Source organism: Rhea americana, unplaced genomic scaffold, assembly GCF_003343005.1.
Source record: "Rhea americana isolate MKP2758 unplaced genomic scaffold, rheAme1 scaffold_120, whole genome shotgun sequence".
NCBI lineage: Eukaryota > Metazoa > Chordata > Aves > Rheiformes > Rheidae > Rhea > Rhea americana.
This window is the reverse complement of record NW_028185262.1, coordinates 44137-58613: the sequence shown is the minus strand read 5'-3', so window position 1 is coordinate 58613 and position 14477 is coordinate 44137. Positions and strand designations below refer to the sequence as shown.

Below are 14477 nucleotides of genomic sequence, written 5' to 3'. Positions count from 1 at the left end.
CAAGCTGGTCTTCAGGTAGTTGTTTTTTGTTTTCTGTTCTTTTCTAGAGCAGAGAGATCGAGGCAGCACCACAAGTCTGAGCAGTGACTTCTCCCTGGGGCTAGAAAGTTCCCCTGGAGCAGCTGGGAGCTTCACCTATGAAGCAGTGGAGCTGATGCCAGCAGGAGCACAAGCCCAGGCAGCATGGTGAGGAGACAGTCGCTCAGTGGACTGCGGAACAAAAGGAGCAGGCTCTGACCACAGGAGAAAAGATATTTCTGAACTCCCAGCCCTCTGGGTCTGCTCTCTGAGCCATGGGCTCCCTACAGTGGAGGGAGGGATTTGGCTGTCAGAGACCTTGCTGCAGCTTGTGCTACACAACTTCTACACCAGGAATTGGAGACTCTTGTCTTAATGACTGTCAGGCTTCTGCAGGGATGTTTCTGAAATTTGTCCCCTGATCTGGTAGCAGAGTAAGTTTTTGTTGTGTGAGGCTTTTTTGTTTTGTTGTTTTGGTTTGGTTTTATGAGCTTCACTGTTAAACACAGTGGAACTGTTTCTGGATTAAGTTTAGGAGAGGGTTCTAAACAATGGGAAATGGTATTTGGCAGCAGCCTCACCTGGGAAGAGTGGAAGCAAAGAACTTAGTTGCTCAGTAATGAAGCTTAGTTGGTTTATGGAAGAGGTTATACAAGGGGGGGATGTCTGCGCTAATAGGACATAGAGTGGGTGACCAGGAATCTCCTCTAGACTTAAGTGCCTCTAACAACACATGGTGTGTGATCTGAAACCAAATTGCTATCTGGAATGTTGCCTGGAGATGGTTCTGGGAGAGAACATGAAATTCTCGGTGCTTCCTGTTGTTAAAGAGTTGTATAGGATTCACTAGGGAGCCGGATGGCTGCCTGGAAGCTGGACTGGGGAAGATGTCTCAGGTGATTCTACTGCTCTGGGACAGGTGCTCTACTTGCTTATGGAGTTTCTGGTTCTGTGTGTTGGGGATTTCAGAGCCTGAGAGGTTGCCCCTCTCAGTTTAATTTTTCACTCTTCTCCCTTAGCACATGTGAAGATGCTATTTTGTATTGCAATTATTTTAAATTAAATCTAGGTTGTGCTGGAGGCAGCTGGAAATCCTCTGGGACTAAGGAGCCTGCAGCCATGCTAGTGGCAGCAGCTTTCCTAAAGCACATTATGATTCAATTTTTGAAACACTGAAGAACAGACAGAGGATCTTCCTACAAAATCACAAAACAAAGGTTGGGAGCTCCAAACTGCATTTGTGAAGTGACCAGTGCAGAGTGCTCTTAATGCACAGAAGCTACCTTATCCAAGCAGGAGAGTGACCGCAGCAAATAGGGAACCACTTTCCACTTGCCTGCCTACAGGGTTGGAAACTGGAAGCATTTATACTGATCCAAACCATGTTCTGGAGTGCTCAGGACCTACAGACTAGATCCTGCAGCATCATCTTTACAAGAGGTGAAGCGGCTGGAGCATGCTGGGAGAGATCTGCTGTACTTGTATGTGCCAGGGCTTAATTTGATGACTTATTGTAACTCTGGTTTGTTTTCATTCCTGTTGGAGACATCAGGTTATTTTGAGGTTTCTGCAGCTACCAGGGTGATGGTTTGAGCCCACGCTATGAGCTCGAGAAGGGGAAAGTTGTAAGCCTTTCCATGAGAACTTAGTGAGGGGACTGGGCATGAATGTCTTGTTGCAGGTTGTTATGGCTGTGTAGTCTGGAGAACAAGCAGGACTTGCTACAGCCATGACTTGTCAGTGAGCTAAGCTGTGTGTGCTGTAAGGTGGAGGGGGGAAAAGAGGAGATGTATTTCTTTGTTCTGTCCTGAAAGCAGGTGGATCAAGGTCTCCTTGCATGGAAGAGCATTTGTATTTTAGCTGTATAAGCTTGTCTCTCCAAGCTGTGCTTGGAAATGTTGGCAGCTATGATAACATGAGATGAATAATGTGTGAGAGAGGCTGTGGTGTGATGTTTGAGGGTGGACGTACTTTAAGAAGGGAAGAAGGATATGGCGCTTCCCACTGTACAATGAGCCTGTCTTTAGCTGTACTTGCTGACGGTGCTCACAATTTTGATCAAAGCCAAGGTGCCCTTTCAGATTCCAGGAAGAACATCATAAACCCAAGGGGAAAGAAAAGATGTTTGCCTTAATGTCCCTGTTTACCTATGTACACAGGGGGATCTTTGTCCAACTTGCTGTGCTTTTGGAAGGGGAAGAATTCCTGGGACTTCTCCAGAAAAAGTACTAATATAAGAAAGAGAGCCCCTGTGAACATAGGGGGCAATGACATGAATTAGTCCCAAACGTGTGTACTTGTTCAGTATGTAGTGAGAGGGTACTGTGAGCTAAGATTAGGTGTAGCAACGGACAGAGAATTGGATGTGGATCTGGCTAGAAAAGAGGCCAGAGTAGTTCTGGGCTGTCAGCTCGGAGTCAGGGAGAAGACTGAAATGCATCTGCATCTGGCATAATTGTCATGAGCACAGAGTCAGAAATGTGATCTGTGGTGCCTGAAGGGAATCACTAAAAAGAGAAACAACACTATGTTGTGTCCCTGTCACCCTCATCAGGGCAAATGAATGCCCACCTGGGCCAAGCTCCTTGCTGGTATAATCTGTAGAGTTTAGAGTAGATTGAAATGGCCTTTCCCTGCTAAGAGGCCCTTTGCTTGAAGTATTTTATAGCTCGACTAAACAAAGAAATCCGTGTGTGTGTGTGTGTGTGTGGGCTGATGCATTCTCCTGTCTCCGATTTCCAGGTCACATGGACGGTGATCTACAAAAGAATGGGCTAAGTTGGGTTGAGCACTGTGTACCGCCATCACCGAGCAGTTACCCGTGACTCATGGTTCTCTGGGGGGGAGGAAAGCAGGTTCAGTGGGCACAAGAGCTTTATAGCTGCTGGGATAAAATCTGGCCTGATGTGGAAAGGCTTCCTGGTTGGAAAATGTGAGGAAAGAGCTTTCTCACCCAGGTCATCCATCCCACAGGAGGAAGAGCTGTGCGTCATCACCGCAAGCTGTGCTCTGGAGTCGGGCACAGCAGTCTGAAGACAGGCTGCTTTCTACAGGGATGGTTGAAGTGAAGTCCTCCAGCTCTTCCTCATCAACCCACTCTGATAACTTCCTGAGGATTGGAAGTAGCCCACTGGAGGTGCCCAAATCCAGGTGAGATGAGATGGAGTAAAGCATTTCTCAGCAAAACTGGTGTCTGGCAAAGGGAGAACTGGCTGCATTTTTGTAGCTCTGAGAAGCTTGGAATACATGGGTTTGTAGAACTTGAGGCCAGGAAGACTGTTCCTCTCTAGCCTGACTTGTTGTGTAGTGCTGGCCACTAACCAAGAAATTTCTGCCTCAGCTCGTTTAGAGGAGAGAGGAACTGTGCTAACAGCCTGGTGTTGGTTCTGCTTGTCCCCAGTGTGTACCTCAACTCTGCAAGGTCTGGCATCTCTGCGTCCTGCGTGCTTGGGTTGTGCAGCACTGTCTCTGTCAAATGCATCCACAGGGATATGAAATGGTTAAGGGCTGTGTGGGAGGCAAATCGTCTCAAGCCAAGCAGGCCCAACTCTGCATCTATTCCTGTCTCCCTTTCCATCTGCTAACCTTCCTGACACCGCAGGGTGAAAAACTCCAGGTGCCAGTGGCAAGCAAAGGTAGAATCCACTGGGAGCTGGCTGAGTGTTGCAACAGCACAAAGGATTTCAACTGGGAGGCTGTGCGTCCCCACTGCGCAGCCGGGAAGTGGGGAGCCTGGACCTCGGCCTAATCTCATGCCATAACAAAGGACATTCTGGCACCCTTCCAAAATCTGGTGCTGTGGTAGGGCAAAGCAGAGCAACGAGCTGGGCGAGGGGAAGAGCGAGCAGAGCCTGTGGAGCAAGCGCCATGTGCTTAGGCCAACAGGGGATAAGAGACTCTTAGATAAGAGGTTGCTTTTAACAGCATCAAACACTTGTGCGGTCTCTGCAGATTTGCTTTGAGTCTCTTTCTAGTGATTCACATCAGAACAGCCACCAGCCAAACATTATTGCTCTCTTATCACATGCAAAATAAAGTGACAAACAAGTAAATCATAGAAAATTTATAGGATTTTCCTACCAAGTTTCTTGATTACAGAGAAAAATCGCTGTCTGACAGTCTTCAGAAATGATGTGAGCTGTTCTCTCTCAAGAAAGAGATAAATAGGATGGTTTTAAGTTGTTACTGGGCTCACCTCTGTATTCTTTGAAAGATGAAATGAGTCTCCCAAGAAGAGAAAAACACTGAGAGTGCAGCTTGTCTTGGAAGCTGCCTTTGTGCAGAACATTAATACTACTAACGTAAGCCCTGTGTGTGGTCTCATGCCGTGCTAAAACCTAGCAGTGTGTTCAGTTATGGGCTGCATAAACTGCCTGGTAGTGAGCTTGCAGCAGTGCTGTGGCAGAAGCTGTTTATAATGCGTCAGCCGGACTCCACTCTGTGAGAGTGAAGAAGAGAAATAAAACAGGCAGAAAAGCACCCCTGGAACAAGAGGTGGGGGGGCCACAGTCCCTGGGAATTGCGTTCCAGGGACTCAGCACTGGTAAAGCCAGCACTTAACCTGTCCTCTGGCTGTGACTGGATGTGGTACCTTTTCAGGTTTAGATGATTAGTGTCCACTGGTACCAGGCATTTGAAGCCTGGGTCCTCAGAGTTTGAGGCAGCAGGCAACCATGGCGGGGAAGCTTGTTACTTCCAGGCCAATGTCCTTGCGGCTGGCCTTTCCTTGCACCCAACAACAAAACCTCTGAGAAGGAGTTGTAATCTTCTGCCATTATTGTAAGAGGTAAATGTTCTGTGTATTCCACTAGGAACACTTCTTCCTGATCCTCATGCTAGTGTTTGGCTTGGCATAAAGCCCTGATAACCCTTCAGTACACAGCAAAGTCACGCTGGTCCCTCTTCAGTCCCTGTTGACGTTTACGAACCAGGCACTGTGAAGGACTGAGCAGGGAAAAAAGGTGTATAAGGGGGAATAGGGGATAAAAAGAGACTTTTCTTGCAATGCTTGAAATGAAGAGGATGGGAGAAGGAAATCAGTTGTGAGGCCGTAGTGGTGAAGTCAGCTGTATGCAAAGATGGCTGATCTGCCATGTTGATGTTGCGTGGCAATTGTGTGGGCACTTGTACGCTTCCTTCTTCTCTGGTGTCACCTGGGTTTCCTCTACTCCTCTCTGTGTGCAAGCTAGAGGAAATAAGCCGGGGGACCCTGCAGGGAGTGGGTGGAATTGTCAAGGCAACGACTGAACTGAGCTGCTTTTTCAAACCAAGTCTTCTGGCATGTTTATGCTCCTCTGCCTCATGGTTCCCTGCCTGATCAGCCAGACTCTGGTCTGTGCCCTGCCTCTTTCTCTGGGATAACACTGGTAACAGTTCTGCTGGCTGAGGGCTTGGAGCAATGCATTGCCTTGTCAGTGCTGACGTGGCTTGCACCTTTTGAGGCCTGAACGTGATGTTTTTTATCTCCAGAAAGAGAGGGGCTACATCATGCTAGTTGGCTTTGGTCTCCCTGTTCAGACAGTCTGAATTTGCCTGGGGAACTCCATGCAGGTAATGGATATCACAGTATCATTCAGCCACCATTCTCCATCCTGGAAGGAGGAAGGGCGACCCATTTTGTGGAGGGAGATGCAGTGTATCTGGTGGAAGGAAGGAGTAAGCTTTCTCCCTTAACCCTCTGCAAAATGGTGGGACTAGGGTGGAGTCTGGTGCGCAGAGACTAATGATACCAAAAATACCTTCATCTTGATAGTGCCATTGCAGGTTAACACCGAAGGCTTTTAAGATGAAGAAACTACTGTACTTGACTTTCTAATCCTCTGGTTGTGTGGCCATAGCAACAAAACACTTAACCACTGCAGCAGCAGTAGAGAAAAAATGGTTGCTTGTAAAATGCCAGCAGGCAGCCTTTGGGCAGTGCACATAAACTGTCCAGTCCATGTGCTGTCAGGCAGGTGAACTCAGGAGTGAATAGGAAAGCAAACTGGCTCAAGTGAGCAGAGCCTGGGTGGACACCAGGGAGAAGCAACTGGGTTGTCCTAAAGGAAAGAGTTGCAAATGCCAAGACAGGCAGTGTGAGCCAAGCACCTCTTCTCTGTGGGCCGTGACAGTGGTCTGCTGCTGCCTTCATCTCACCAGCCAATCTTCCAAGTCCTGCTCTGATCCAAGGGTCCTGGATACCTGTAAGTGCCTGGATGATCCTTATCAGGCAAAGTATTTCAAAGGCAAATTCAAATGCCACGTTCTCAATAGACAGTCTTTCTAGCTTATCCCAGTGCAATGGTAGTATCATGTCCGAGCACAAACACATGTGAAGATAATGCATAGGTTATTTGCACAGTAGGACAAGGTGCTTGCTTTTCTACAAATTAAGAGCTCTGAAGTGTAGCAGACAGCATGCATTGGCTGTAACTTGCTGCATGTGAGTGGGTAGTGGCTTGCAAACAGTGTCCTGTCTTTGCATTTGACTCTAATGGTCTGTGTCCTATGATACTGCAGAAAAACCTTTTATCTATGTCAGGGATTTAGTGTGTGTGCACACATTACTGATGTGGATTAGCAACTGGATAATCTTTGCTTGAATATGCTTTTGCTAAGTCAATTAAATAAAACCCAAAGTATTGTAGCCTCTAAAGAGTCGAGATATACAGGAGTTAAGTCATGGGGGATCTGCTTTGGCCACCACTCACTGAGAACTCCCTCACTTAAGGGGCTGCAGATGGTTCAGATGTAGTTTTAGAGAAAGTGCAATGAATGCAAAGGAGGACTGAGAAACTGCTGTCCCTTGGCTTTGGGGTGTTTGGTTAATAGTGGTAAGACGGTGCATGCAGCACCTGTCTTGCTCCGTGTACCCACCTGGCTTGGAAGGCAGATCTGCCATATGACAGCATAGTGACCACAGCAGGAAAGGAATTGTTTACCGGAATGTTTTCTGGAACTATTGCACTGATTATGCCACAACACAGGCTTGCCAGGACTCTGGTTGGCATGTGGCCGTACTGCGAGCAAGAACGGTTGTGCTCACAGAGGACTGTGGCCCGCTCAGGCTCTTACAGCATTGACCTGGTGTGTAGATAACTGGCTGGGATTCAGCCGGGGTTGTCAGTACAGCTCACTGCCAAGTGTTCCTTGCCAATTGTTCCCACGCAAAGGTGGGAAGGACTGCCCTCCTCGCCAGGTTGCTACAGTCTGTGCGTATGGTACCTCCAAATCTGAGCCTCTCTTCAAGCATCTGGTTCTCTAATTTTAATGGCTGTGCTAATAGCTAATGCTTGAATTTGAGGCACGGAATATGTGCTGGCAAATGAGCCACTTTCCGAGTCGTCCAAAGTATGTGGGAATACAGCAGGCAAGGGAGGGCAGAACAAGGTAAGATGTGAGCCTAGCTGCTGGGAACTTGGCAGCTGACTCGCTCACATTAAGAAATAGAAGAATCCCCAATTGCTGCTCTGCCTCTCATATTGGCTCTCCTCTGGTAAGCGGGTGTCCGTGTGCTCTAAAATACTCTATTTTGTGCAGCATGTTGCATGGGAAGCACTGACCTAATTAAAAGGAACCATTCCAGGCTAGGAGTTGCCAGTTTATGGCCTGCTAACGGTCCTTCCTTGTGTGAAGGAACAGCTTGCGGCTCATTTCTGTTTTGCTAATCTAATTTTGTTAATCTTGCACTTTTGAGGGAGTCTCTTCCCACTCTGGATATGAAGAGGTGGGTGTTCGAAGCTTGCTTTCATTCTGTCTTTCCGTTTGCCATTAAATGTCTTTGGTATGTGCACTGATTTGAAGACCTGCTGTATCTTTTCTCTCCTAACAACCATGTCAGTTTTACTGCAGCAGTCCAGCTGCTTCCCAAGACCCTCTGCACTGCCCTCACAACTAGCCAGCATCTGACATGGCTGTACTGTGTTGCAAAGCTGTTCTTACAGACTTGGAGATTGGACCTGGTATCAGCTGTCCACAGCTTCCTCTGGAGCCTCACTGAAGCCTTTTTCTTGAGCCTCTGCAGCAAGACTTTACTAAAAGTCTTCAGGGGTTGCAGACAGAAGTGAAAGGAAAATTTTCATCTTTAGCATTGGGTGGACTGCACTGAGATGCAGTCAACTTAGAGATTTAATCTTGGTCTCAAGCCCAAGCTCAGTTTTTAAGCTCACCTGCTGCTGAGCAGGACCCTTGTGGGAGTCCCAAATCTGTGGCCTCTCTCTGACTGCCAGTAGCACAAGATTTCCCATCGTGCCCTCCCTGCTTGCCTGACCCAGCCTTGGGTCTTGCTGTCTCTAGAGACTAAGATGCTTGTTGATTGTGACACTTCCTCAGGAGCCTCCCTTGAGAAGGTATCGGAGATAAAGGGGAAAACTGCCACAGTGTCTTTGCTCTGATGGCTGCACCTAGGTATCTAAACCAGGAGAAGGATGGTCTGGACTCATTGCAGAATTGGTTAGTTTGTTCACTTGGGCAGCAAGTGAATTTTTTCTTCAGCCTGGAGTTGAGAGGCAGAATTGGCAGCCTTTAACTCCTAGACATCTCTACTATTAGGTTAGATGTAATTTGACTAATTCTTAGCTGCCTGGACTAGCCTAAAGGAGAGGATAGAGCAGTGCATGGCATGCAGTTCTGTACTAATTGATACAGTGGAGCAATCTCCTGGGCTAGTGCTTTGGGATGGGGTTCCCCGTTGTTCTCCAGGTTGGTTAGAGAGATGGGGAGCCTGGAAACATTGCCTTTCCTTCAGGGCCAGACAAGGAGCAATGGAGGCAAACAAAGTGCTTTTTTTGTTGTCCCTGATGCCCTGGATTATGTCTTGCTCCTCTGCTTACTGTGTGGTCAGAGTCTACGCAGGCTGCTGATCCTGCAGTCCCTTCACAAGTCCTGTAGCGCTCTATTCAGTTCTTTTCATCTTCACTGCTGTAGCCCAAGTCCTCCTTGGCCTGTCTCTGCCATTCCAGACTCACCCTCTTCAAAACCTTTTTTTGTGCTTCGCCCCAACCCAATGCTCTTTTCAACAACTTGTTTCATCTCTGACAGCAACCTACATCCCTTCTGCCCAAGCCCACTGCTTGCAGACCTCTTGACTGCTGGAAAACTAATATGTAATGAGCTCTCTAATTTTCCGTTCTCTGCTTGTACATCCAGCTCAGGACCATGTTTCAGACTTCTCAAATTTGGATATATTGGTTAGACTACTTAAGCGGCAGGCTTAGGTTTAGATCTAGATTGCAATTAGATTGCCCCTGGTCCCCCATTCCAGTCTTGCTGAGGTCCTTATTGCTGTGGGAAATCCTGTATTTCTTGCTGTTCTTCTGGTCTCTTGGGGAGCAGCTGCAGTGCACCACTGCTATTCTTAGCTGTGAAGACAGCGTGCAAGTACCTGGCCCAGCAGAGCTGGAGCTATTGCACTGCTTTCTGCCCAGCAGATCTCAGATGAATTATCCGGAAGATCTGGGTAGTGTGTAATTGAGTAGCTCAGCCACAGGCTGTGCTTCCAGCTACATACACTTTGCTGTGCAACAGGGCACAGCAATTACTTGCTCCTTGGACATCCAAGAGCTCTGGATTTATCTCAAGTGATTGTGGCTTTTCCTCTGAGATTTTTGAGGGACTCCTCCAATTCGTACATCGGATTTGCTGCTGCTTCCTTTCCTACTGGGAGGCTGCATATGTTGAACAACTGTCCTTCCCTAGGCTGTTTTTTCTGTCCTAAAGGTGTTTTATCACCTGGCTTCTGACACAGTCCATTCTTCTAATGCAGGAATACAAAAGTCTGCAGATGCTGTGGTGGGTGGGTGCCCTGGGGAAACATGGAGCGGTGACTTGCTTTGTTCAGAACTGCTGTTAATGCCTCAGGAGTGATTTGCTTTCTAATTGCAGGACTAAGGGTCTCTAAGTCTTCCCTACTACCAACCAAGTCACTACCTTGATCCTCCATCGGGCCTTGCCATCACACAGCTATATGCTAAGAGCTGAAATAGGCAACTGGTGGATGCCCCTCAGACAGTGCTGCATCCTCATTTTTGAGGGATTTGGGGCAGGATGTGCTGCTGCATCTTGCTAATGGGTTTCACAGTTCTGCATGGCCATCTGCTTCTTGCTAGCTTTGTCCTGTCCAGCTTACAGTGGACTTTTTCTGCTTCATCAGCCCCAGCCAGCTTGGCTTTCCCCTCCCTTTCAAAGGAAAGGTTTGTCTTGGGGCTGAGCCAGAACTGCATGTTGCATCCCGGTCCCAGAGTGTCAAAGCTGCTGGCACAGATGCTGCTGGCGGTCAGCCCAGCATGTCCCTGGCACCAGAGCTAGTGAAAGGCATGTGGCTGAATGACCTGACTGATTGCGCCGTCTCCCTCTCTCTCTGCCCCAGATCAGCGGACCATTCTCTGCCCGGATCTTCCGTTTCCACAGACTTTGGCAGCTGGCAGATGGTGACAGGGTGTGGCAGTATTCAGGAGCAGGCAATCCTGAGCGCAGATGCTTCTCTCCCTTGCAGCTTCCCGGATGAGTTCCCTAGCACTTGCCTGTAAGTGTCTCAAATGCAGGATCTCTCCTTGGGTCTCGCAGCTGGCTGCGAGCACTGGACCTTCGGCACTTCTGGAGACACCTGGGAGCCTGTGACAGGCTGTCCCATCTTCCCTGCTTTGATGCTTTGCACCCACAAATGCCATCACTGAATGCTCTTCACTGGGCACTGAGAGAAACCAACGTTTTCTCTGCTTAATGATGGGAGCTGGGGCGCTTTGCTTTCTGTAGTAAAGGGTCCTTCTCTCTCCTCCCTGAGCACACTGAATTCGGGCATAGCTTACTGAATTTGGGGGTGCATACTTGCCAGGACAGGACTTGGTTAGCCAGGCTCTCTTGCTTTTAGATCTTGCTCATCTCCATCTCCCGCGGGTTCAGACCTGTGCTGCAGTAAGAGGGGGGGCTCTCATTCTGTCACCCCTGAGATTGTCCAACTGCAGCATCATTTGCAGCTGCTGTGTCTAGGCAGTGCAGAGTAGCACAGACCCTGCATCCTGCTGTGTGTTTCAAGGGTTGCTGTGTAAAATGGCTGGGAGGCAAATGTTCCTTCCCAAATGGAAAGTCACCTCTGTGGAAACTTGAAAGACAGGAGATGTGCTTTAATTGTGGCTAGGGGAGAACCTTGGCTTGTGTCTCCAGGCTGCAGACTTTCAGTCAAGAAACTATGAAATGGCAGATTGAGTGCTGCCTCTAGCTAACTGTTCTTGAGATGTGCTGCTGAATGTTTGCAATCCCTTTACCGAGAGCACATGCTTTGGAGGCAGAGGGCAAGAGATGCGAAAACAAGTATCTCCTGTGAAACAAGCTAGCTGGCCTGGCTCAACTTCTCGTGTGGCTGTTTGCTGTCCCACTGAGCAGAACCAGAGCAGCCACTCCTGTATCATGGTGAAGTTCCAAGACCAATGAATTAGCAGGTAGAGGAATCGTGAGGAACGTCTGACGTGGCCTTGCTGGGACCTCCTGACAATGCAACACCCATTTTCTCCTTTCACGAGAACATGCCACACTCTTGCAATTGTTTAGAGAAGTTGAGGGAGCAGAACGAGATGCTCACTGAGAAGGGAGGCTGAAGTAGTGACTCCTTTATCATCCTCTGAACCTTGCTGTGCTGATGGCCACTGATAGCCAGGGAGTCCACTGCTGTGCTTCTTGGATTTCAGTCTAATATCAGAGTAGGAAAATCAGTAGAGAGAAATGTGATTTAAAGTTGAGCTGGTGTACTCTGATAGCATTGAATCTGGATTGGGGATGTAGCAAAGGAGCTATTGTATCACTCTGACTCTGCCGAATGTAGGCTCTTGCGATTTGGAGTCTAGCTGCTTGGGATTGACAGGCTCAAAGGGGGGTTCTGCACTCCCTTAGATGCAGAGCAGATGGTAAGAATGCTTTTCCCTAGACACGTCTTCACTGAAACTGTGTGGTCCTATGCTCTTGGGCTGGGGATTGCTCGATTGCAGGTGCTGGGACCAGGCTGGTGTTTTGGAAATGCCTCCAAGAGGAAGAATGACTGAGGATATTGCTTTGAGCCTGTCCCAGGGCTTGGATTCTCTCTGCTGCGCCTCAGCTGTTTTCTTAGGAGCCCACGATGGTTTTATTCCAATTTGTTGCAGCCCAGAACAGTATGAGCTCTTGGAAATTATATTCCATTTAGGTTCCCACTTTACATCTCATGAATTGGTGGTGGTTTGTGATGAAGGTATGCTTTTCACACCCTACTTCCTCATGCCTGTTTGGGGCTTGTCAGGATTTACTTGGATTTACTCGGCTTTGACTGTCTCATCTCATCCTGTACCCCTATTTGAAGACTGGAGCATACAGGCTCTTGGATACGTAGCAGGGCAGAGCGCCATTTAGGAAAGAAGCACAACTACAACCTGCTTTGCTGTTTGGACTGTTCACTGAAGTGGTGCAGCTGGTCCACAGGGCTTCTCTGTGGTACCTGGCAGTGGTCTGCTGCTTGAACCTGCACTCTTGTGTGCGAGATCCTTAAGTATCCTAAGTTCTTCTAAGTTACCTTAAGTTAAGAAACCTAAGGGTCTAAATAAAGAGTCCACTCTGCAAAGAGGTGTGAAAGCCAAAAGCCACAGGACCTAAGCCTGGCACACACCCTAACTTGCCTCTCTGCATGTGGCATTTAAGATTATTGAACTCTGGGTACAAGCAAATCCAGCTGTGATGTAGCCTGTTTCTTAACGTTAGCAGGTCTGAGAGTTCCACATTCTAATTAGGTTGCCAAAAGTATCTTTTTATGTGTTTTGATATGTTGCCTTTTTACTTTACCCTCCAGCTTCTCTTCGTTATCAGACACTGTAAACAGCGGCCCGGTTGGCTGCCTCGGCATCGCTTGCTGTTTATAGGCTTCCTACCCTATCCTCTTGCTGCTGTTTCCGGATTGAAACTGTTGGCTGTGGGTGGTTAACACTTCCATTCAAATTAGCTGTGCCAATTTATAGCCAGCCCAGGCACTGGAGAGATTAAAGAGAATACTTTATGGGCAGGTTTGCATTGTGCCCTTGGAGTGACCTTTGAGGAATGTCTTACGCTCTCTGGGAGCCGCTGACATGTTATGGAGACACACAGCAAGGACTGGTTCAGGCCTGAGCACTTGGGGCAGAAGCCTTTGAACCATAGTCTTGCTTTCTGCCATGCTGTCATCTGAAATACTACGTTCTGTCCTGTCTCTTCCCCCACCGCTAACCAAGTGCACAGATCAGCTGGAGAGGAGAGCAGGTCCTTGGGGAAGCCATGCCCTACTCTGCGTACAGTACTCCTGCTTGCACAGAGCAGCCTTGCTGTGGAACAGAAGTAAAATGTCATCTGGCTCTCCTCTTCCCATGGCTGGAGCTCCCTGGGATTTTTATCACCTTGTCTGACTCCTCTCACTTAGCCAGACCAGTCCCCAGGTCCACAGAGGTGTCTGTGCTAGTCCGAGGGTGTGCCAGGTAGAGAGCCTGGGGGCAGTGGTGTGCGGGAAGCAAGGGAGGATTGCAAAGAGGTTGGAAGCAGCTGTCCGGATAATACACATGTGGATAGACTCCATCTGGAAACACTGTGTGAAAAAGGGGGAGAGCTGGCACAGGGGGCTGACGTCAACTGGAGCAGGCTTGGCGAAAGCAACACTTTGTATAGGAGCCACATCCTGCTGAGGACCATGGCAGGAGGAGAAAAGGGTGGTGCTGAAGGAGGAGATCCCGGCGCGGGAGACAAAGGCAATGGCTCCAGGCGCCGCAGCCTGGGGTTGCGGGGCAGGCGCTGCCCCTGGGTGGGCAGTGGCGTGCTGCTGCCCGGCTGCCGCCCTGCGCTGGGGCAGGGACCAGGCCCTTAGCCCTGCGTGCGTCCTCCAGCCTCGGGGAGGGACCGGGAGCTGGGGCCGGAGGAGGGGAGGCCGCCGCCGGGGCCGGAGTTGCTGACCTTCCCTTTCTGTCTCCTAGGCTGGTGACGGCGAGCGACCGCGAGTCCCGCCTGGAGGAAGTGCGTTCTGCCTTTCTGGCCAGCTACAGCCGCACCATCGGCCTGAAGGCCGTGCCCGCCAGCCCCTCGGGCGCCATCGGCGGCCTCCTCGAGCAGTTCGTGCGGGGCGTGGGCCTCAGGGGCGCCAGCACGCTCTGAGCGCGGCCCTCTTGGACAGACCACCGGGGCCGGCGAGCCCCCGCGGCCGAGCCCCGAGCTGGCGCTTCGCGCGGCTCCGGCGCCCGCAGCCTTCTGCGCGCGGCCGCCCGTGTGCGCGGGGCCGGGGGCGCGCGGGGGGCTCCGGCGGCTCGGTGCAGTAAAGGCGTCTGTGCCGTCGCCGCGGTGCCTCGTGTTTGGGCTGCGGGCGGGGGGCGCCGGGGGGAGCCGCTCGCTAGGAATAGCGCGGCCCACGCTCCGGGAGCGGCGGCCCCGGAACGGCTCCGCGCCCCCGGACGGGGCTCCCGGCGGGAGGAGCCGCCGCCGCCGCCGCCGCCGCCGCCGGGGGCTGC

The 14477-nt window shown here is 50.0% G+C and overlaps 1 protein-coding gene across 1 annotated transcript in view; it reads left to right on the top strand.

The window, feature by feature from the left end:
* Positions 1–14304, top strand: part of MTMR14 (myotubularin related protein 14) — a 38274-nt gene extending 23970 nt beyond the window's left edge. The window contains exons 17-20 of the mRNA XM_085324664.1: positions 48–186; positions 2992–3168; positions 10364–10519; positions 13950–14304. Of these exons, the coding sequence (XP_085180790.1) occupies positions 48–186; positions 2992–3168; positions 10364–10519; positions 13950–14127 (650 nt within the window). The 3' untranslated portion in view covers positions 14128–14304. The remainder of the gene's footprint in view (positions 1–47; positions 187–2991; positions 3169–10363; positions 10520–13949) is intronic.
* Positions 14305–14477: the final 173 nt, after the last annotated feature.